At 39.1% G+C, this 24,746-nt stretch overlaps 4 protein-coding genes across 7 annotated transcripts; 1 reads left to right on the top strand and 3 right to left on the bottom strand.

The window, feature by feature from the left end:
- Nucleotides 1-27: 27 nt before the first annotated feature.
- Nucleotides 28-7,112, top strand: LOC6582713 (pantothenate kinase 3). Of its 4 annotated transcripts, none has more exons than XM_015162565.3 (7): nucleotides 28-592; nucleotides 3,709-3,887; nucleotides 5,022-5,314; nucleotides 5,375-5,500; nucleotides 5,566-5,742; nucleotides 5,805-5,940; nucleotides 6,002-7,112. In XM_015162565.3, the coding sequence occupies exons 1-7, from the start codon at nucleotides 550-552 to the stop codon at nucleotides 6,296-6,298; spliced, it is 1,251 nt and encodes a 416-aa protein (XP_015018051.1). In that variant the 5' UTR covers nucleotides 28-549; the 3' UTR covers nucleotides 6,299-7,112. The 4 variants fall into 4 exon arrangements, with proteins under 4 accessions (XP_015018051.1, XP_002008405.2, XP_015018050.1 ...); XM_002008369.4 differs by lacking the exon at nucleotides 28-592 and adding an exon at nucleotides 1,389-2,028; XM_015162564.3 differs by lacking the exon at nucleotides 28-592 and adding an exon at nucleotides 2,835-3,022.
- LOC6582712 (F-box/WD repeat-containing protein 4) lies at nucleotides 7,105-8,795 on the bottom strand. Its single transcript, XM_044010317.1, has 3 exons — nucleotides 8,384-8,795; nucleotides 7,746-8,324; nucleotides 7,105-7,694 (listed from the first exon to the last, which is right to left on the bottom strand). The coding sequence occupies exons 1-3, from the start codon at nucleotides 8,569-8,571 to the stop codon at nucleotides 7,247-7,249; spliced, it is 1,215 nt and encodes a 404-aa protein (XP_043866252.1). The 5' UTR covers nucleotides 8,572-8,795; the 3' UTR covers nucleotides 7,105-7,246.
- Nucleotides 8,796-10,885: 2,090 nt separating this feature from the next.
- LOC6582710 (tribbles) lies at nucleotides 10,886-16,709 on the bottom strand. The gene is made up of 2 exons (XM_002008366.4): nucleotides 15,376-16,709; nucleotides 10,886-11,996 (listed from the first exon to the last, which is right to left on the bottom strand). The coding sequence occupies exons 1-2, from the start codon at nucleotides 16,251-16,253 to the stop codon at nucleotides 11,345-11,347; spliced, it is 1,530 nt and encodes a 509-aa protein (XP_002008402.2). The 5' UTR covers nucleotides 16,254-16,709; the 3' UTR covers nucleotides 10,886-11,344.
- A 3,692-nt stretch (nucleotides 16,710-20,401) lies between these two features.
- Nucleotides 20,402-23,117, bottom strand: LOC6582709 (cationic amino acid transporter 4). Its single transcript, XM_002008365.4, has 2 exons — nucleotides 22,646-23,117; nucleotides 20,402-22,579 (listed from the first exon to the last, which is right to left on the bottom strand). The coding sequence occupies exons 1-2, from the start codon at nucleotides 22,785-22,787 to the stop codon at nucleotides 20,727-20,729; spliced, it is 1,995 nt and encodes a 664-aa protein (XP_002008401.1). The 5' UTR covers nucleotides 22,788-23,117; the 3' UTR covers nucleotides 20,402-20,726.
- Nucleotides 23,118-24,746: the final 1,629 nt, after the last annotated feature.

Here is a 24,746-nt window from a genome sequence, read left to right as displayed (position 1 = left end):
CATCTTTAGTCTGGACCAGAAAACAAAGCAAACAGCTGTTCTCATTTAATGCCAAGAAGAAGACAGCGTGCAAGGCCACTAGATTGAGATTTTTATCATAATTGTTGTAATGTGTTAATTCCAAAGTGCGCAATTCAGCAATAAGAATTAAACGATATTGCCAATCAAATCAAATGATAAGCCATTAACAGCTGGAATAGCACTCAACTTTCAGGCGGCAAAAACAGATTGTAAACAAAGCGAAAACATATTTTCGTCATACGGTTTCCAATGCCAATGCCAACTCAAGCAGTGTAACGTGCTACAAAAACGCCAGCCAGTAGCCATCTTAGCCAATGTGAGCAGCAACGGGTGTTGCATTACCATCGCCGCTCGCCAACACTCCAATTTTCTCACGCACTCCCCCCAACAAAACAATCAACAACAACAACAACTGCTGCAGGTGCCAACGACGGATACACGTCTTCAGTCCCGCTCAACTTGTGTTGGGATTAACACTATTGCCGGTATTTAACGCTAGACAGTAACGGACTTTGTATTATTTTCAATATGCAGGATGATGAAATTATCTTTTGCCACCAGCTGGGAAGAGGTAAGTGTAAATTAATTAATTAAAAAATATATTTACAAAAGCCAGTCTTATTGTACAAATTCTGATAGTAAAGAGTATTATAGTTTCGGCTCGAAAATCTTTTTGGTTCTATCCACTTTTTAACAAGTACAATATACCACATAGAGTATGTATGTACTGAGTGTAGGTAGCTATGATTGTATTGTACTCAAGCTCGAAGCTTACTTTGAGTCTTCTTTTTTGATTTGGGCGCCACTTTTTCACCTTTTTATTGCTCTCTCTTTTCTTGCGCCCTGCTGGCATACGAAATGAGTACATTTGATTTAATGTTCAATGATTGTAAATTAATGATTGTCTTCGAAATAACAATTTGCATTGTAATTGATCTGGTTAAATTGCATACAAAACTGATCTTACTTGACCATTGACCGTTGCCCGTCGTGCATTCAGTTCGAGCTTATGTCAAGGGTATTTGGCTGGTTCAACGGTGATCGTTAATTTGATTTTATTTTTGAAATTTGCTTTCGCAATGCTTAAGTTGGGCTTCGCTTGACACGATGTCTCCTCATTAATATACTTAGGTATGTATGTAAAAGTTGCATACATACGGACATGCCTAGACCTGCCTGTATATATACATACATACATATGTGTTGTTCATGTGCAAGCGCGCTTGTGACGTAGCCGCCAGCTCGGCTGTTGCCGCCGCCACTGCGACTGCCGCTGCCGCTACTGCTGCTGGGACGGTCGGCATCAGCGTATTGGCATCGTTTTTAACGAAGTGACAATGAAATTTCATTCAAACACGTTTCACGCCTGCTAGCGATCGGTCAAACGGATACCCGACGCGAGCGCGCTGCCTGTTCAAAACAAAACGGCGAAATCAAAGCTATCAGTTTTTGGTTTTTGTGTTTTTGTTTTTCTTTTTGAGAGCATTTACCGTGCTGGCTTTCGGGCTGGCAACAATGTAAATACACAAATTCACAAAGCAGCTAATGTTTGAGAATAACTAACTGAATGACTGTTGTGCTATGCTCAGTGCAAAAAACTCGTTAAGTTATTAAATACACAAAGACGCGACGCACTTAAAATGAAAGTGCCCGCGCGCGACTCAAAATATTCGTTCAACTTGAAAATATTCAAATTACATAACGACCAAAAATCATCATCGTCAGCAACAACAACTACGCACGCCTCGCTGGCTGCCACGGCCAGTCCGCCAACGGCTCAAATGATCTCCACTAAAAAAAATTCATGGCGCGCTTCGTGGCGTGCGGCCATTGGAGTTAGTAATAAAAACAAATCGGGCCACAACAACAAGAATACAGCTCACCATAATAATAACAATAATGTTAATGTTAATGTTAATATTAATGATGATAACTCGAATGAGATCTGTTCAAGTGAATCATGCATACAGCCCGCCAAACACATCCCTAATATTGATGATTTGATGTGTAAGTAACGCGCCATCCAAAGTCGAATACATACATTATATGCATATTATGGAATAACAGAAAGCATCTGATCCATATCAAAGCTCAATATGTGTTTCGTACCCTACTAAAATGATAAGAGCGAGAGCAGTTTTTGTTATCGTTGGCAGACGCAAAAACAGTTTGGAATCAAGTATACGAATTAAGAAGGTCTTCTTGGTCACGAAATGAAAATTGAACAGCAATGTCAGCTCATCGAATGATTTGGTTTGTGTGCCGCCAATTTTAGCAATGTGGCAACCTTGTTTTCGTTAAGATGATAATAGTGAAATGAAAGCGTAGTTAAGTTGTTCGCTCTTTTCCACTCTTCACTCTCCCACTCAAGTACTCATTACTAATACTTGTAGAGTAGATAAACTTAAAACCACTCTCTACGCTCTTTGGGTAAACAGCTGATATTGCATTTTGACGGTTTAACGGTTTAACATTCAAGTCAACTTTATGATATTTCTATTTATGCTATTTGGACATAAAACATTATAATTGCGCATATATACATATGTAATAAAAAAAGAGTGTGATTAGATAGCAAAAGTAGTTAATTTTGTGACAATGTAAACGAGGCAGAGGCCAGCGGTCATTTTAGAACTTCTTAGCTGGCCGATAACCAGGCGCCGCATAAAATGGTAGATAAGCATGCATCGATCGCTCTCTCGCTCTCGCTATCTCTCTTTTTCTCACTCTCTGTTTTGGAGAGTGCGTCGCACATGTGTTTCCGAACTGCCAATATATTCAACGCCAGTTACTCTACTCGTAATATATAATCTAGACAGTTGCCCGTCGGAGTTAATAGTGTACTGGTTGAAATTAAACATGTTGCCGTAGCTTATTGGCACTCGTTAGACATACCCATTAAGGACGTGAAATAGTGAATATTAGTTCCTAACAATATACACTTAAGCAATGACTGAATTATTGGACTTTACGTCGATCTTTGATCTCATCATCAAAAGCGGTACGTGAGTGACTGATACAAACTAATGAAACCGAGAGAGGGATATTAAGCACATGTTATGGAACCATTATTGTTGAATCATTGTCGATATTGCTCTCAAAATCAATTCAATATCATAAACTTGATTAGTCTTTTAATTATCATTCAAGATGTTTGTTTTGTCAAATTTACATTTCGTATTGGTTGTTTGATAACATTTTCTATGATTAGATTACAGCTTTAGAAGCAAGATAAGCTGTTTCAATAACTTGTTTATAAAGGACTTTTATCTATTCATAATATTATTTATCTTATTACTAAATTACAGTAGATATCAGACAATATGCTTCATTCATATCAATAAATTTTGTTCATATTGATAATTAAACATTTCTCCAATATCTTTTTTGAAAATGAGAATTTGACAACTAATTCATATGCAACAAATTAAACAGATCAATTTTCGGTCGTTAAATTAATAATGTTAAAACAGAAAAAGATATTGAAATGGCCCCAAAGCAAAATTCAAGTGTTTGTGTATTAGTAGTAGCTCAGAAATCTTTAAATTTAAGAAGATTATGCCATCCCGAACATTTTTATATAAGTGCGTACAATATGATCTAAATATTACGTATCTTGAGCTCTGTTTATTATTTTTCCAAAATGCCTAATAATTATGTATTATCCATTTTGTTAAACTGTTTTAGCAATGCCATGGTTTGGCATGGACATTGGCGGAACGCTCACAAAATTGGTATACTTCGAGCCAAAGGATATCACGCCCGATGAGCAGGATTGCGAGGCGGGTATTTTACGTAATATCCGAAGGTATCTAACCAAAAACTCGGCATATGGCAAAACGGGACATCGCGACACGCACTTGCAGGTGAGCCGTCAATTAAATTCGATTTTCTATAGACAAGTTTATCTATGTTGTTTATATATGTTTACATTTCATATATCTACCTATGAGATAGTTGTATTGAGACAATATTTTGATTTGTTTTGCAACGCATTACTTGATTTATATACAAAAATACTATTTCAATTTCTCTCCCCTCAATGGCGATTACGTACCGAAAATGGAAACAAAATTGCATTAGCTTTGAGCGTTATGCATTATCTGGCGTGAATAGCGCGTGCAAGCGGCAGAGATCACCGGGTTTCGAGCCAGGTCGAATGATTCGCCTGCTAATTTCTAGTATTCGACAACGATCTATGACAGTGAAGCTTCGCCAGACACGTCAATGGCACGAATTGACCGTGAACCGGGCGTACATTTCAGATAGGAAATTAGAGTATATTTATATATATGTATATATTAAAGGAATTATCTAGTAATACTAACAACTTAAGAAACTGTTGTCAATGCCTTTAAAAATATATATATCTGAATTATAACTTTTTCTCAATTAGATATGGATTTGATTATAGTTATAAATATTCTAATTTTGTAAGGAAAAATATGCAGAATTATATAATATTATAGTGAGAACTAGCTTTTTTATATAGCAAGGGAAAGTAAAGTTTATTAAGTTAACTGCATTTACAACTTGTTCTTTAAGCAAATTAGTAAGTAATCTTTGACCACATCTGAATAGGTAAAAAAAAAAAAAAGCAAAAAAAAATAGACCACTAGAAATCTAGAATTCGAGTTACTGTAAAAAGGCCAAATGAACAGCACTGTCCGGAACTTGTATTGTATGCACGCCGCAGTCGTTGACGACAAGTTTACTTTACGTAGAGCATTCATTGACTTTTGACTTCCTGTTGTGCGTTTTCTATATTTTAAATGGTTATCGGCTTATTTACGTCGCTAATTACGCTCAACGCTTGTTGCCGAAGAATTCCCTGTCTCGTAAACTTTGGCTGTTCACGTGCGCTTATATAATTGTAATAAGGAGCTGGCCTAGCGAAATCTCGCCTCTGATTAAGCTTTGCACCTGAGCAGGGGCCATTGATTTATGTGCATGTTTAGAACTGAATTGAGCTGAAATGAATTGTGAATTTCTCATTGTAGATGGACAATGTGGAGATTCGAAAGCGACGAGGTTCTCTCCATTTCATCCGCTTTCAGACCACAGACATGGGCAACTTTCTGTCGCTGGCCAAGCAGAAGGGCATGGCCGAGCTGGTGACCACGGTCTGTGCCACCGGCGGTGGTGCGTTTAAGTTTGAGAAGGACTTTCGAGATCAGGTCAACATGAAGCTGGCCAAATTCGATGAGCTGGACACGCTCATCAAGGGCATACTCTTTGCCGACATGCACAATGCTACTGAATGCTATTACTACGAAAATGCCAGAGAAATTACGTAGGTATTCCTATCAGCTGTGGCAGACGATTTTTGTTTTAACTTTCTCTTCACCTGCAGTAAGACCGAAAAACGTGCCTTTAATTTCTCACAACCATTTCCCTTTATCCTGGTTAATGTCGGTTCTGGCGTATCCATTCTGGCCGTCTACGGCCCAGACAACTACAAACGCATTTCTGGCACTAGGTAAGCAGTCTATAAGGAGAACAGACTTTTCATAAACTAACTCTGAACTCTTATTTTGTCTGCAGTTTGGGAGGTGGTACATTCCTAGGCTTGTGCTGCCTGCTCACTGGCTGCACAACATTCGAAGAAGCAATTCAATTGGCCACAAAGGGTGACAATCGAAAGGTGGATAAACTGGTCAAGGACATCTACGGAGGCGACTACAATCGATTTGGCTTGACAGGAGATTTAGTGGCCTCTAGGTAGGCAATAGATGAAATGCGATTCCATAGATTAGATAAGCATTTCTTCGTCTTCACTTTAGCTTTGGCCAGATGCATATAAACGAAAAACGCTGCTCGGTATCCAGGGAAGATCTCGCAAATGCTACGCTAGTCACAATTACCAACAACATCGGCTCTATTGCGCGAATGTGCGCTCTCAACGAGAAGATCGACAAAGTGAGTTGAGCTGTCTCTGACGAGGAAATACTTACTTATATTTTCTCTGGCCAACTTTTAGGTCGTCTTCGTGGGCAACTTTCTGCGCGTGAATCCCATCTCGATGAAATTGCTTGCCTACGCCATGGAGTTCTGGTCAAATGGCACCATGAAGGGTCTGTTTTTGGAGCACGAAGGCTACTTCGGTGCCTTGGGTTGCCTGCTGCAGTTCAATGGGGAACTGGCTGCAGCGCTCAACGAAAGTCTGGATCATTCGCCGCCGCCGCCGAACACAACGCCGCAACAAAGTGCCGCGGAGCCGTCCAAAGAAAGTCCAGCCACCGCCGCAGATAAGCCAAATGATAGCACAACCAGATAGTCGTTTCGTTTCAACTGAATATCAAATATTGTATCATATTATATAATAACTTTTGCATCTGAGAAATATTAATATCGAAACTGAACAAAGGGGTTTGACAAACGGATGCAGTTGGGTGCATTTTCTCGCTATTAACGATATTTTTTCGCACTTGGATTAAGATTAAACTCGTAGAAGATGCACAAATTGTAAATGTATGAATGGAACAAATATTGATGAAATTTGTAATTAATAACTGAATTGATGAAGTGCCTGTTAAAACGCAACAAAATTAAGGCTTCAATTTATGATAAATAGCTGTTATAATAATATGAACAATTGAAGGCCAGCAGTAAATTTTCGAACGTTATTATTGGACGTCAGGTAGCTTTAGAAATTTATTTTCCAAAATCATAAATTTAAGCACACATACTATATATTAAAGTATTACTATATACTTGAACGCATAAAATAGATTCTCTTAAATTTGATATGACAAATGTAATCACATCTCATAAACTATTTGAGAGAGGAAATCAAGAAATTGCTCATAAAACAATACCACTACATGCATATGCAATATAACAGTTAAGTTTTTTTACCTTAATACAATTTTGTTCATATGAAACATGGAGATATGTTTTTACTGAATTTTAAGGCGTCTTTGTTTAACTTAAGTTTGTGGTCTATTATTATAAGATTTTACCTTGTCAACTATTATTACAATAAGCTGGTCAATGCAATTTGTTAATCGAAATTATATTTCAATTCGGATTCTCTAAGCTGAAAGGCAAAATGCGAGTGCAAATAAAATATAAATAATCAACTGGGTAAACAAACAAACATATTTAATTCAACAATTGATAAGAAGGTAACACGTTTTAATGATCTAAATGCATTCATATACATGGGTGACTACTTAATTTTATTGTAAGACTCGAGCTGTCTTTTGGATTACAACTTCTTTCATTATCTTATGCTATCAAGAAAATCACTGTAATCCCTTTCGGTTGCGTAGTTTGTGCCAAAGTCGAAGACGCGCAAGTTGTGATCCGTGGCCACGAACATGTATTGGCTATCACAGGCCAGGCTATAGACCGGCGAAGTTCTGTACTGTTGGCGTCCTGTGTTGCGGCCCGGAAAGTACAGCTGTATATATTTGCCAGGCACACGAATATCGTAAAGATTAACACGACTGTGATGCTTTGCGCCACACAGAACGGCATAGAGTCCGTCATATTCGAGACAGTAGATAGAAGAGTCAAAAGGATCCTCCCATATGGAAACATCACGATCCGTGCGACGATCGAACATGCGAAATGTGGTATCAAAGTTGGCAGTGAATATCACTTGATAGTCCTTTAGTTTTAGATCGTAAATGGAAATGGTATTTGAGTTCAACACAAGCTCTTCGCCACTGAAAAATTGAGTATATGTAAAATAATATGTATGATATATAGATACCTACCTCTCCACGTGAATGGCACGCAATGCTTTGCGGCCTGTATCCGTATATAAGCCTCCATAGAGCCACTGTCCATCGTCGCTTAGCTTCATAGACTTAAACGAATGTTCCAACCGCATAAACAGATCAAAATGCGATAATCCAAACTCTTTGGAACGCTTCCACAGCTTACAGCAGTTGTCTGTGCTGGTCGCGTAAACATCGTCCACAAAATCCACACAATACAAATACTCTTTGGCATGGTGCATTTGCTGCTCGGTAATATCTTCGGCATCCTTCACGAAGCAGGTGCCACACACTCGTCCAGCAAATATGGTGTCCTGCTTCTTTACAAAGTCCGAGATATCCGATAAGGTGGGTGTACTGATCTCCTCCTCATAGCGTCGCTGTAGTGCTTCGGGACCAGCCCGACGATATTTGCGTAAATAATTCGCGTGCGTTATATACAGTGCGTCCGATTCTAACCAAAGCTTCGAAGCGAACATTTGCGCATGGTGGTAATAATGTCGTTCCACATAGACGCCTTTAAGCCAATTTCTAGATATTTGTAAACGCCGCAGATAACTTAGTTGTGTTGGATTCCTGGAAAACACAATAAGCAATTAAATTCAATTCAATTTCGATATCGAAAGCTATTATACCTTAGCTCCACACATGGTTTATTTCTATGTCCACATAGTAGCAAATCCTTTGTCAGGGCATAGAATATGTTCTGATCGATGACTGCTTTAAGATAGTTGTTCGCCTCACACAAGATAATCAATTCGCGTTCAGACAGATATTTAAAAATTCGCAAAAGACAGTCGATGTTTAGATCTATAAGCTTCATTTTGTTGGTTTGAATTGCTTAAAGCAATAATTGATGTTGCTTGGTAATGTCTTGCATTTATTACTATGCAATGGTTGGACGTGAAGCTGGTATTCTTTCCTTCTATGGACATCATACGCACAAAAATAACTGGTAAACACGGGATTTAGTTAATTTTTATTAAGTAAAAAGCTCCTTCCTTCTGACCCTCTGTAGTCTGCTTCTTGCCAAATGCATAACAGAGGCAATATATTAACATTTTCTGTTATCAATAGTCAAATTTGGTATTCGATATTTATATGCGCAATATATCGATAGACGGATAGCTGCCAAAAATCAACAACAGCGAAGCTACATTCAAATTTTTTAAATGCGTAACGGACAATAAAACAAAGAAACTTTCATATATATCTATATATATATAGATATCACTATATATAACAATATAGATATATATTCTTATTGCTTTCTTTAAATGATTGCCTATCTTTTCACATGCACATAAGTTATTTATAAAAACTGTACATAAAATGTTATTTAATAGTTGCGCTCGCATCAATCACCCCCGCCATATAAACCCAATCAATTAAATGTCAGGTTGTGAAACCAGCCAAAAGACACGAATGTTGTCAGTGCACATCAATGCGCTTAGAGTTATTTAGCACAGTCTTTCTCTAATTAGTGATAGAACTTTAGAGAGATACATCTGCGCTAAATACCAAAAATAAAGCACATGCCTCTGTCGTCTGCGATGCTAGCCGTTAACTAAGAGGAATTTTTTGCAATGATTTGCATAACTTGATGATTCTTAATCTAATTCGCCTATTGAGTCATTGAGTTATTGTTAAGCACCAATACGAAACTCAAATTTGATTGTTAACTAATAAATAAAGATCGAGAACTACCCAGAACATTTTCATAATTTATATGCGCTTTAATTATCTATAATTTCGTACCTAAACATTCCAAAATATTATCAACAAAGTTCTAGAAGTACAACCACACCTAATTAAAAGTATTCCGACATTTTCAACTCAAGAGAATTGTCGCTATCACATAGGCCACATATGTATGTACGTAGGTGATGGCGCCTACGTTACTCTCTGCAGGTTTAACGTTCTTACGAAATTCTCTCGCCAATTTTATAATATTGTACTATCTACATGCATACGTTGTGTGTATATATGTATGTGATGTGTTTCTAGCTACGTAGAAGTTGGCACGTCGACACTACGTTAGGTCGCCTATTGCGCCGTTAACTAAATACATAGTTAGTAAACAATTTTGTTTTTTTGGCAACTGGTATTAATGGAAACTTTGATAAAAAAAAATATACAAAACATAATTGTAATGCTATATTGCATGTTTTCATTTTTATATACGGAAATATTTCAGGTATTTCACAAACTCATTCAATTTCGTCTGTTTTGAATGGTGGTTGAATCAAATATTCAGGAGGGGTTTTTTGATGTGTAACTGGGGTTTTTTTATTTAAAAAAATGCCCTTTCTATTTCATTAAGCTCTGCATCTATTATAACACATCCTTTTTTGAGTATATGAATAAATGTATGCTTGTATATGTATATTTTTCATTGTTAAAAAATTGCTATAGTTTCAGATTCACCTATACGAATTTTGAGAACACGTTCTGGTTTTTGAAAGGGTATTATTATTATTTTTTGTTATGACATTATGTAAGAGCTAGCCCTCAAGAATTCTTCTTTTCTATTCCATTAACAAATATTAACTGATAAGGCTCTTATCAACAGATTAGCATTTCCCACGTGCTGAAACATTCGATATTCCCACACAATTATACTTGGGCAATCAACTAAATAGACAATGACTAGTAAAATATATAAGTAAACTAACTAATTTAACTTTAACCATATAATGACAATCAAAATTGACTTTAATTAACTTGATATATTTTTACATATATCAAAATATTACTTTTTTCTGTAATATTAAGGCAATAGTCGAAATATTCAGAGCCCAAACATCTAGAAGCTTTATAGCAAAAATACATTCTGCATATAGAAATACATCTAAAAATGTTTAAAAACTATTTAAATTAAAATAACACCAAAAAAGTTTTTGTTTTTTTTTTTTTTCAAAGTGAGATCAAAGTTTTTATTCGTTTCATAATTTTTCACTTTTTTTTCTTTCTATCATTCATCATAATATGCGCAAAAATTAAAAAAAAAATGTATACATAGATTTATATAATAAATAACAATTTGCTTTCATTGCCATTGTAAACATTGAAAATAATGCTTTCCATCAAATTGATAAGTTCCAACAATTTACAGCAAAATATTAATTTATGTATTGTACATAAGTTTCTATTAGGAAGAATCAGTTGCAGTTGCAATAGTTACGAGGACGATTCGCATACGAATTTGGATTCTTACATATGAAGCAATTAAAAGGATCCTTCAAGTAGAGAACGGTCTAACGTTACTTCGTTACTGTTTTGGAAGGCAGTGAGAGTTTTTATGTAGTTACTAATTTTGTGTGTGTGTTTTTGTGTACGTGTAAGGTGAGCGAGGCTACAAAGTCTTTTTGAGTGCGAGTGTCAAAGGTGAGCATCACACCTTCGCGAAGGATGTTGACGTGAAGAGCGCGGCCGCCTTAGCCCTGGCTATCTTCGTAGAGCGCAGGTAATCAATGCGCCTCATGCAGAGAGAGGTCCACAGAATTGAGTCTTGAATCCAATCAAGATCACGCGCCAGCGTATACGAGAGAGCGAGCTTCCAGTGGCTTCTTGTGTGTCTCCGTGTCAAGCATAGGTCAGCCCATATCCTCGTCAGCATCTGCATCGGTTTCAGTTGAACTGCTTAGAGTGCTGGAGCTGGAGCTGCTTGTTTGGGCCATTTGCAGAGTAGTGTGGGTATAGTCTAGCGGCTCCACACCGATGTCGTCGTCAAACTCATCTTCCGGCTTCTCACCAACCAGTGGGCAGATTTCACTCATGTCGCCCACCTCCATGCTTTCATGACCATCCTGATCCTCTTCGACATCCCAATCGTCGGCAATTTGCACATTGACGGGCAGGTACAAATGGAACGGCTTCTGCTCTCGCAGCCAGGGCGTTAGAAAAATGTGAGTTGCCGTCATGCGCTCAGTGTAATTCTTGCGCAGTAGCGAGAGCATTAACCAGCGAACCGACTTGGATAACGACATTGGTATTTGGACATTGCCATGCCTGATTACCGTTATCAGATTGCAGTTGGCCTTCTCGTAGAAGGGATACTGGCCAACGAGCATTGTGTAGAGTATGACACCCAATGACCACATGTCCGCCGGCTTGCCCTGGTACGTGGGCTGTGGACACAGCAGTTCCGGTGCCGTGTACAGTGGACAGCCGATCTTGTCGCTAAGCGTATCATCCTCACCATCCAGTATCATGGAGCCCTCCAGCGATTCGTACTGCAGTTTCGTTCTGTAATCATACAAAAAAATAAATACATTCCAAATTAATGCTAATTCCATTTTATTTATTGCGCTCTGCGCTTGCAATCGCAGTTAAATGCAGAGTTGCATAATTTTCAAAATTGATGGTGTTGCCATTTACTATCGCATTACAAAAGACAGACACAGAGAGGGAGAGAGACACACGAATCGATTGGCATTGCGTTGGCGTTGGCATTAGCGTTGATGGCGTTGCCAGCCCTAGTGAAGCGAACTTGCTGTGAGCGTATGTAATTGATATAACCACAAAGCCAAAGCGTGCACCCATCTCTAACAAAGCTGGCGACCCCAAACACCCAAGAGCGGTGACACCATGTTGACATTGGCCTACATTTTCATGCAAAAAAAAAAAACTGAAGAGAAACAGAGAAACAAAGAGAGCGCTCGCTCAACTTGGGCCTATTTTTAAGTGACACTGCAGTGGCTGTGGCAACTCCACCTACGGCTTTAAAGTTGAAACAACAATGACAACAGATAATAAACATTGGAAAAAAAAAGTTAAAAGCTAAGATAATTAAGTGAGCGCCAAAAGCTCAACAATATTATTTTTTCGATTGTGCCATGAAACAAACAAACAAACATACACACACACGCGAGCACACACACGAGCTAAAAAACCTCGAGCTGACCCTGAGCAAAAATGAGCAACCAAAATTAAAATTGAGCGAGCCTTTTGCCATCAAACAAAATTACAATACAAACTACGATCCATGCACGAGAGTGATTCAAAGAGAGAGCTTGAGAGAGAGAGAGCAACGGGTAGTCTAGCTGTTACAACAAGCGACCTTGTTTGCTTACAGAAGAGGGAGGCGAGCATTGCGCAGCCTATTCATTTGAAGAGCGAACACGATGGTTCGCTCTCCCTCTCGCGCTCGCGTTGATATTAACAAATTGTATTTTCCAAAAAGATACTCGCACCATCAATTAGACTGGAGAGGAGAGGTGCGCTGAGTGTGGAGGAAGTCGATGTTAATACGTGCTGCTAATTTAAATGCTATTTAAATATCTATACGCGAACAGAAAATAATAATGCATGAACATACATACAGAAGATCAGAGTCAGGGCCGTAGCACAAATTGACCTTAAAGTCGAATGGGTGCGTATGTGTGTGTGTGAGTATGTATAGATGCATGTGATTTAGATTGGGTATGTGTAAATATTGAATATTTAATATAAGTCTGCTCATCGATGTCTGAAAATCGAGTATTGATCATATAAGTACCATTTAAATACCATATTTTGTTATTCTGCATTCCACAATTGTGTATACTTTGTACTGTATATATATGTCTCAATTGTTTTTCGAGATAATTGAAATTGACTCAAGTCTTTGAGTGTACAGGAATCAGTTTATTTGGCTTAATAATTTATTTACTAGGTAAACACATCTATTCAGCTATTATCTCAATAAAAAGTAAACAATAATAATAAAAGGTCTAAGGAATCTTTGCAATCTAATGAAATTACCTAAACGCAATTAAGATAATAAAATTGTATATGATAGATGAAAGATTGCGATAGTATATACATATGTATTTGCTATAGAAACAAGCAAATGAATTTATAAAATACTTGATGAATCTGATAAAGATTACATTGTGAACAAAATAAATACGTTTGTAAAAAAGCAAGTTGGCAACATGAAAAGCGGAAAACGTCAATGCAATAAATTTGCTAATTGCATTGGCAATGGAAACGTGAAAACAATACAAACAAAACAAGAAAAAGTTCAAAAACATTCAACAAGTATTGCTTCATTTGTAAGAACTATATACAGGCATATACACAAATATGTGTATATAAATATATAGTCAACATAGAGACTGAGAGAATCAGATTTACGTATATGCCTCTCACAATCAACAGGTACAGCAGAGACGAATAGGTACGAAAAAAGAAAAGTTATTTTGCTCGCCACGAGTCAAGATTAAGAATTTATACATACGTACGTGTATATATATATCACATATATATATACATACATCTGTACACGTCAGGCAAATGACGTGTGCACTTCGTAAGTACAAAAAAACGAAATACAAAAAAAAATGAATTATTTTGCAAGCGCACAGTACAAATTTTGAAGGTGAGCCTAACATTTCGACGTGTACTGTACTCACGTATAAGCACTCACACTTAAAACACACACATACACATTTACGATTAAATGAGTACAGAGTAGGAACCTCGCTGTGAGCATTTTGTACGCTCCAGATATATGTATGTATGCGTGTATATGCATGTAAGTATGTATGTCTATACGCAGTTTCATGTGCTTGTGTTGCTGCTGTATTATCAGTATTTTGTGTACACGTACACTGTTGACCAAAATATTGAGCACGCCAAAACGTTTACATAAAAGAACGCAATATTCTATTCACAGCGATGTATTTCATCAGGTACAGTAATTTCCCAAAGCTAAATACTCACACAGCTATACATACATATACAGGCATATTGTGTCGCTGTTGGTTGATCTATTCGCTGTTGCTTTTTTTTTTTTATTGCAACACTTCTTAAATGTTCAATGTTACCCACAACTGGCCGACACCGAACACAACAGCCACAACGTCAACGTCGGCCAATAACAAGAGCAACAATTGTGGCACCAATAACACCAACACACAAAAAAACAACAACTGTTGCTCATAACGAGTTTTTATCGAATTGCAAAATAAAGATATGCAACCAGTACAGCGAGCAAATGTGTGCGAGGTGTGAATGTGTGTGTGTGAGTGTTGGTGTTGCCGATGTTGTTGCTGGTAGTGGAGTAGTGTCAGTTCACATGCGGGTGTCCGGGGTAGGGTCACTACCAATCGATTACGAAAGCCATCAAATCACATGTACATACATACATACATGTGTATGTATTTATGTATGTAAATACATCAGTCTGCTAGAATTTGAACTAATCTTGTATGTTCATATGTGAACTCAATACAGTAGTGTCGCACAGCGAAATCCAAATGAAAATTATAGTGTTGCCAGATTTAGAAACGCAATAAAACTAGTTCTAACAGCAAAAGTGGGTAAAAGAAAGCGAGCAAAGCAAGACAAACAAAAAGGAAATTTATGGCAAGCTTAGAATTAAATATATATCCATCATTAATAAGCAAAGCTTAGAAATAAATTATAATAATAATAATATAAAATAATAATTATTGTTATTAATTCACTCGATCAACTTTAAACTTTGCTTTGTTCGCCTTGAAATATTTGTGAAACAATACAAATAATAGCGATGACTGTCAATATTGAAATATCGATAGTTTATGCAGATAGAGAGGAGCGAGGATCAACAGGTTACTAGTTCGTGGCGATTGTGGTTGTTTACATATTTGATACTAACCTCGCTTCGTCAATGAAGTAGAAGCGCTTCAGTTTGAGATCGCGCAGAATGATCCCGTTGCGATGGCACACCTGCACCGTCTGGCAGATCTGATGAAATATGGCGCGTGCCTCCTGTTCGCACAGACGCTTCTCATGGCGGATGTACGTGTGGAGGTTCTCATAGACATGCTGGGCGGGTGCGTTGATGATGTAGGTGCGATTCTTGGAGAGCGGCACCAGATCGTGGGCACCGCGAATCAGCTTATGGCCATAGATGGTGCTGCGGCAGAGCTCGTCGTCCTGCTCCAGCTGAAAATAGGCGCGTTGCACCTTGTCCAGCGGCTCGTTGATAATCTTACAGGGATACTGCCTGCCATTGTAGACGTCCATGCACTGCAGGTTCGATGAGGTCAGGTCGATCAGATGGCGATAGGAGGCGGGTGTTTTGGCTGCTGCTGCGGCCGAGATGTGATTAGGCTGGGCGCTAATCACATAGCGGTTCTTGATCACTCTCACAGGCTGTTCCACGCCTGCTCCAAACGCGCTAATGCTGCCGCCATTGATGTTGGTCTGCTCGGCAAAACTCAAAGCATGCAGCTCACATACGCCGCCGGGCGTTCGGAGAATCTTCTCCCTAATTGTGCGCAGCATCTGCGCTTCCTTTGTGGGCGTGGACATGGCGGAAGGACTGGACGTGGCTGATGTAAACACAGTCAATGCGGGCGTCACAGCTGCACTCGAAGCCGACGAGGCGTCCATGTTGATGTTGTTGTTGTTGTTGCTGCTGCTGCCACTGCTGCTGCTACTGCTCTCAGGAGTGGTCGCAAGTGCCGTTAGGAGACCGTTAACTATTTTGTTGCCATCCACACCATTCGTATTGTTGCTGCTGCTAACCATTTTGTTGTTTGTTGCTCTTGTTGGGGTTCCAAATGTTGTTTATGCACTGCTTGCCAGCTTTACAATTATCACAGTTCTTGCTATTTATTCACTTTACTAACTGCTATTTGACTTTAGCTCACGATTGGCATTTTCATTGCCTTTTCTGTGTTCATTCGTTTCTCTGTTGTGTGTGTGTGCGCGCGTGTAAGTGTGAGTAATTTTATTTATTTATTTTTATTATTTTTTGTGCTGACTTTAATTTCACTTGGTTGATGCAATACGGCACATTGCTTGCGAAATATTTTTAATAAACGAATATAATTTCGCGTAAGTTTTTGTAGTCGGCTGTTTGTCGATTTTAAAACAAATCGAACGATACAAAAATTCACTCACTCGCATACGCGAAATGAAACGAAGCGCGCCCGTATGTCTGCTCTGCTCTCTGAAATACAAATGGTTGCAATCCTCATTTTCGTTTCGCTTATGTATGCTTCGCATAGCTACGCTGCAAGAGGTTATACGCTTTAGAGAGAGATAACAAAACAAAACAACGTGACGTCACACACTCATACAACAAACAGCGTTCTTATCTGTGCCTGAAATAAACGTATATATTTTATGGAATTTGAACTCTTAATTATTTAAAAAAAAATTAATGTACATATATATATTTTAATGTATTCTGTCTATATAAATTGAACTCAAAATTATAGATCTATACAATGTAACTCATCTGTATTGTGTACTTCCGTTGATGTATGATCTAGCTCAAATAGTAAAAATAAATTATTTTGTACTTATTAATTGAAAAATATTAGTGCGGTCTATAATAATAAATAATACCTATAACATTCTGATTGCTTCGGCGATTTTCCACATAAATTTAAGTCTGTGACGTCAAGCTGTCTTCTAGATTTATGCTCTTGCTTGAAGTCAACTGTACATCGACTCTCGATGAGCAACCTTCAACAGTGAAATGGACACATATACACGAGTGACAACTGGAATTGAAACATACCAGGGCTTCGTTTTCAATACTTGCATTGGTATGTGTGAGAAAGTTGGCGCTAGTGCGACGTTATTTTCGAATACAACTGCGTGGAACGTTGAAATACAAGCGTTTGCCTTCACTTTACATGCCTGTACGCTTGCGTTTATAATTAAATGTACACGGAAATATTCTATTGAGAATGAAACGTTGATTTCAGATGCCATATGCCAGCGTTTTATGGGTTTTCAATGCTTGAAAACTACCCCTATATGCTATGAATGTGCACGCATACATACAATAAATATATATACATACATACTTATACAGTGAATACCGAAAGACGGTGACTGTAGCAGCTAGAGCAATCGCATGCGGTATGTGCATATGTATGTATGTTTTTATGTATGTACGTAGTAAATCAGCACACCTTTCATTTGCATTCCACAATGCACTTTCACTAAAGATGCTTCAAATTAATCAACCTATGAATAATTAACTATCGATGTGTATTTATAACTATTGATATACATACATATGTATGTATATATTTTGTATGTATGTAGATATACATACATGTATGCATATCTGTATGTATGTGTGTACAAATGCCTGCAATAATTATTCGATGTGCGCGTCGCAGTTTATGATTTCGTTGAGCAGCTGCGACTCCAAAAAATAAAGATCATTGGCCTACACACGGGGAATTATGCCAGAGCACAGAGCAGATCAGAAACATACAAATGCACATACACATGTATGCAATGCAGATGCATGTATGCATACATCTGTATGTGTGTATGCAGGTAAAGACAACTACAACTACAGGTAGATTTCCATTTTCCGAACTCCGCGTCTGCAGCAGCAACCCCTAAATTGTGAGGGATGGCTGTACGTCCGAGGATGTTGCAGCTGTTGCAAGGTGATTTCCAAGTATACATACCTACATACCATCGTGCAACCGAAAAAACAGATGTATGCATTTGTGCATGTGTGCATTCATCTGTCGATCTGGGTGCGAGGTGTGTTTGAAAAGTGCTAGTCTTTGATTATACTGTACTGAATGTGAAGCAAAACTAATTTATAGGAGGACTAGCATTATTTTTTAGCTTGAGATAAGTCTCATATTGTCTTTTACAAAGCTTTGCAATAAAAATGATTAATTTATACATATTGATAGTTAGTATTAAACATAGAACAATTGAATCCCACCTCGCACACTTATTGTTTGTACACTTAGGATTCATCGCATCACATCGTCTTTGGTTCCTCTGCCCCATAACGTTGCGTTTTTTTTTTTTTTTGTTTTTTGTGAACAGCCGGCATCCTCAACTATCACCTTGTGCTGCTTCAATACACGAATCTGGCAGAGCAAAACTTGTCAATGGCATTGGTACAGGCGCGTAGACATGAATACTGCGTTTAGGGGCCATCATCACATCACAGCGCATAGCCGGAAGACCTCTAAAGAGTAAACTACAAATACAAATCTGTTTCTCTATTAAAATCATTTTCGCTTTGCCTGAATTACAACGGCCAATATTCAAATCGCGAAACACCGCAGCTATACGAAACATAATTCACTTAATATCTCTCACATGCTGTAGAAGCTGTAGCACGCTCACATGAGTACACATACCCATTTTTGTGTGTGTGCATATGTATTTGTGTCTGTGAGTACGCACGCTGCGAGCGTTAATTTTGAATTTAAATTCAAAATACAAATACGTTAAGCTCAGTGCCAACGGACACATGCGCTGGCTGTTGCGCTTGCGAAATAGCGCCAAACTGATTTGTTGGCTCACTGTTTCTCTGCCGCTCCATCAAAAGTCATGCGTTCGAAACCCGTTTTTTTATTCATTACTCGCTCATATTCTAGCTTCAGATTTTTGTTGTTGCCAAGCTCGTAAGCTCTCGTATGAAATGCTTTTGCTCTCGCTCTTCGCACACAGGCCTTGGTCTCGTGTGCGATATGCACACAAACACAGTGCTTGGTATATGTGTGTGAACGTGTGTTTGAATGCGTGTGAAGTTTGCATGTATTGTATGCGTCACATGGCTGCGTCATCGGAACGTGAACTTGTTTATGTTATGACGATACTTTCGCGCTCTCCCTCTCTCCTCACACCTTGCTTTGTCAGCTTATTTCAATAGATAATGGAATCAGCGCTGCGACATTCCATTTCACGAATTTTCAATCTCGCACGAAATGCACGAACTAAATGATTTCTAAATGATTTTATATATTTTTTTTACTACATTGAGCAGACTTACGTGATGATAATTGAAAAATTGATTTTATAATTTTAATATTGAAAATAAAATAAATTTTGAGTAAATATTGATTAATTTTAAAATAAATTAAAATACCCATTATTGTAATTGTATTACAATTTTCCTAAATTTAATCTGTATTTAATTTTGCAAATTTCACCATATGTTTAATATACTGATAAATTGATATATATAAAATGAATCCATTTTAATATTGAAATATATTTTGAAAAATAATATAATTGTTTGCAATAAAAAGGAATTTAATTCAATTTAAATACAAAATTTCAAAAATCATAACGTTTAAGAACCTAGAGTACTTCATGTTTTCCTGAATATTTATAAGCATATTTCATTAATATATATGTAGTATATATTCACTTTTTCCTTAGCATTTGAAGCTTCATAAATATTTCGCCATATGTTTAATCCGGAAGAGTAATTACGCTCTATAGAAATTCTACTTGCATTACTCATTGATTTGCCAGATATTTTTATAAGTTTTCGACTGATGTGATCGAAACATTATAAGGCATACTTTTGGGGCTAGAGCTTTTGTTGGAAGAAGCGTATAAATAATCTAAAATGTTGATCAAAGTTTGCAGTTCTTAAGGTCTTACAACTCTAACCCTGAGGTCTGTAGCTAATGGAACTAAGAGTCCTCTAGAAATCAAAAGCTATTTGCCGGCTATCCGTTCTTTTGATGAATTTTTCGACTATAGGTCCTTTTTCAGACTCATAACCAAGCCCAAACTGTACCAAACCAAATAAACTCTCTTTAAAAGATTGATGTTTACATAAATATTTAATTGGTAGATATATTTATACATTTATCAAACGATTCAAATATACTTTAATATATCATCTTTAATATGTTGCAATTATTGTTATTATTTTTTGTATATATATATATATATATATTCATGTACACGTATAATGGATATAATAGAGAGTATATATGTAGGTATAAAGATTTCTGAAGTGGGCGTGGTACATAACATTGGATGGGAAGGTACTGTATTAACAATTGTTACAGGCAGGGCTGGCCACATATACAGGAATAACATATACATTTATTTATATATAGAGTTACATTAGTTTGTGTTCGTCTGACATATTTGTTCAACAAGCTTTATATATGTAAGTATATAATTTTCGATTGATGTAAATTGAATAACAGATCAAATATAGATACATACATATATATAAACGTGTTCTCATCGATTGATTTAATTTGGACTCTCTGCATTATCGTCGCATTCCTCGTCAACAATGGGCTTCTTATCGTCCACTTTTCGACGACCCAGGAAACGTTCGAGCACCGTATGCTTGGCCACATTCTTGGAAGCCTTGAAGGATCCCCAGTTGAGTTTGCCTGCCTCCGACGAGGTCATTAGAATGGAGTACGTGGAACAGGCTTCGCCCTCCTTGCTGTGCCGAATGCCGTACAGGAAGTAGACGACCATGCCTATGGTGACCCAGACAAAGAAGCGCACCCAGGTCAACGCATCCAGATGGACCATCAGCATAATATTGCTAAAGATGCCCAGGGCCGGCACGAAGGGCACCAGCGGCACCTTGAAGTTCAATCCGCGCGTGTTCTGATTGTGCACGGCCATGACGGCGACACAGGCGCTGGCCGCAAAGATGATGAAACCGTAGACGAGCAGAGCCCACCAGGTGCCGGAGTAGAGCTGCGCCCACGACACCTTCAGCTCCAGGCAGATGGCAAAGCTGAGCACAATGAAGAGCAGCACAGCCACCGAGACCACCGACCCAGGTGCGAAGCGGCCCAGCAGTGGCTCCAGCCAGCGAAATTGCGGCTTCAGACGGCCAGCCAGAGCGCCCTCAATCAGATCGCTTGTCGGGGATGCTGTATCGATGCTCGACTGCGAATCGGCATCCTCATCGTTCTCCTCGTCCGGCGTGTCTGGCGCATAGACGGGATTGGGCGTGCCCACGTGGGTGAGCGGGCGATAGCGCAAAATGATGACACTGGCCGAGACAATGGTGTAGGCGAGCAGCGTGCCAATGGACATGAACTCCACCAGCTTGGCTAGGTCGAAGACCAAGGCCAGAGCAGCACTCAGCAGGCCGGAGACAATCAGATTCAGCAGCGGCACCTGTGTGCTCTGGCTGATCCGCCCGAAGCAGCTGAAGAGCAGCCCGTCCGAGGCCATTGCGTACATGCAACGCGGCAGCGCATAGAGCGAGCCCAGCAATGTGGTCGTCATGCCGCAGAGTGCCCCAATGGAGATGATGTACTTCGCCCACGGCAGATGCAGCTGGCCAAAGGCCTCCGGCAGCGAGGCGGCCGGATTGATCTCGCTGATGGGTATCATGAGCGTGAGAGCCGCACTCACCAGAATATAGCCCACCGTGACGACGCAAAGGGACAGCACCGTGGCGATGGGTATGGAGACGGCTGGATTCTTGGCCTCCTCCCCGGACGTGGCTATCGAGTCGAAGCCAACGAACGCATAAAAGCAGGTGGCAGCTCCGGCAATTACGCCCCCAAAGCCATAGGGCAGAAAGCCGCCCTGCGCCTCGGACCAGTTGTTGGCATCGGCATACCAGAAGCCCACGCCAATGACCACCAGCATGACCCCAATGTTGACCAGGGTCAGCACGCTGTTGAAGACGGCCGTCGCCTTGACGCCGCTGCCCAGGGCCGCCGCATAGACAACGCAGACGAGAAAGGCCAGCACGTCCGGATACTGAGCCAGCCCCGGCTCATGCAGCCCGCCCATCAGCGACATGGTCGTATTGGCAATCCAGCCGCCCAGCATGGAGTCCACATAGCCGCTCCAGGCGCGCGCCACCGAGGCGGCGCCCAGCATGTGCTCCAGCAGAATATTCCAGCCGATGACAAAGGCCCAGAACTCACCGATCGATATATAGGTGTAGACATAAGCCGATCCAGCCTTCGGCACGCGCGTGCCGAACTCGGCATAGCAAAGCGCCGCCAGCATCGAAACAAATCCGGCGAGCACAAAGGACAAGATGATGCCAGGTCCGGCCATTTCCTTGGCCACGGTGCCAGTCAGCACGTAGATGCCAGCGCCCACCATGTGGCCAATGCCTAGATTGAATATGGAGTATAAATTATCTACCTATATCTATGTCTACATATATCCAACAGATATACCCAATAGTGCAATATCGAAGGTGGTCAGGCAGCGCTTCAGTGGCGTCTCCATCACGTCCGCTGGCACAGGCTTGGTGCGGTTCATCTTCGTGCATATGCCGGACATGATGTGTCCCAAAATGGCACGCCTCGAGCTAGGCATTGTCGTGCAGATAAATTCCTTGATTTATATATATATATATATATATATATATTCGGAATATATAAGATTATATTGATATATATTTCTCTATTGTCGCCCTTCGACCATATGTCACGGAAAATTCATATAAAAAATGCGCTCGTTCGTTTTCCCACTTGTTGTTGCTATTTTAATTGACTGCTTTTCGTTTGTTTATATGATTGATTCAGTTTTTTCCTTTTTCAATTATATTTGTTTTCCTTATTTCTTTCTGGTTGAATTTCTTTTTGCGGCTCCTGCGTTGCGTTGCACTTGTTGTACACGAACAGCTGTCTCCGTATCGATTTTTCCTTGGAGCAATTACTAGCCGCCCCCGCGCCTCGCCCACTTTTTGGCTGCCCCATTTGCAGCATTGCCAACACTGCGAGCGGCAAACGGTGTTGGCAAACTTTCCGTGAAGTTTTTGAATTTGATTAAACTTCTGTTTCTGATTGATTTTGATTTCATTTGATTTAAATTTCAATTTGAAGAGACTTGAAATTGTAATCTAGCTGCTAGCAGCCATTTGACATTTGAGCTGGCAGCTAAATTTAAACGAAAATTTTGGTAAAGTACCAGGCGAACAGAGATGATGAGTAGGGCACAAATATTGGTTGAACAGTGGTGCACTCTTAGTCGTTCAAGAGAGTAGTCTCATTTGCCCATAGAAGTATGCTACAAATTATTTGCATTGCAAAAACTGTTGCATAACTTTAGGCATGAAATATAAAATGAAAAATCTAAAACTTGCTTTAATATGAATATTTTACAGAGCTGAAATTATTTTTAAAATATTAGTATTTAATAAATAATTATAAACATTATATTCCCCATTATTTTACAATATCATTTATTATTTGTATTTTTTTGAAATCATTAAAGTATTTCTTTTATGTTTTTTGCTATAAAACCAACCTTAAAATTTCATCAGTCGTAATTGCAAAGAGTTAAACAAGATTTTTATTGATGCTGTGTTTTGTTTTTATACCTATGCAAATTTTTGTGCTCGCACATGCAAAATACGAGTTAAGTTTACTATTCAAAACTATAAAAAAAAAAAAAAAAAATAAATTCATGTTATTCTTTCTATCTACTTATATTTCATATATTACCTAATTAGTTTGTGGTTCTGGCGCTTTGGCTTTTCCAGATGCTGCCAGTTCAGCATCAGCCCAAAAGTATTTCCGGTTTTGAAGGCCGTTTCGCAAGCGACGACCGCTAACTGTAGACATAAAAGGAATTTCTGGCAGCGTATACCCCCCGGGTTGAATATCTTTAATCCATTCCTCACATTGAAACATCATTTCCTTGAGTTTTTCTTTCAATCGGCCTTCGAGATTTAGGCGTATTGAACGTCTTCATTTGTAGCCATTTTAATTTATTGTTTATTTATTTTTGTTGACTAGTTTGAAATCAGCAAGAAATATTGATAGACAATAATTAAGTATATGTTAATATGTATAATTGAATGCCTGCCCATAGGTTTACCATTAGCAGTCGATGCCAACTGTTTTTATATACGTAGATATAAGTATAGAAATATATCTATGTATGTATTCATACAAAGGTACTGAGCAATCAGCGAACGGCATCTAAATCGCCATGACCGCTTGCCGCCTGTCTTGTCTGTCACCACGAAGCACGAAGCGGACGCTGGGCATCCAAAAAAGTATGACTGCCAGTATTAATACCTGTTCGGGATGATCGGCCCGCACTGACTCTATAGTTGCATGACCAGCTCATCGGCGTGCCCGTTGCCGTTGTCGTTGTCGTTGCCGGGCCACGATTTCAGTTGCGACAATGACGGATTTTGGCATTTTGGCCCTAAAAATACATACAGAGGTGTTAGCCGTTTGACGTTGCGGATCTTTTGGCTGGAGTTGTCGCCGTTGCAGCGCCTCAGACCGGGTCAAGATGAAGACGACTTCGACGGCGGACGCT

The sequence above is a fragment of the Drosophila mojavensis genome, unplaced genomic scaffold, assembly GCF_018153725.1.
Source record: "Drosophila mojavensis isolate 15081-1352.22 unplaced genomic scaffold, ASM1815372v1 contig_74, whole genome shotgun sequence".
NCBI classification, from domain to species: Eukaryota; Metazoa; Arthropoda; class Insecta; order Diptera; family Drosophilidae; genus Drosophila; species Drosophila mojavensis.
This window is presented reverse-complemented; position numbering and strand designations above follow the sequence as displayed.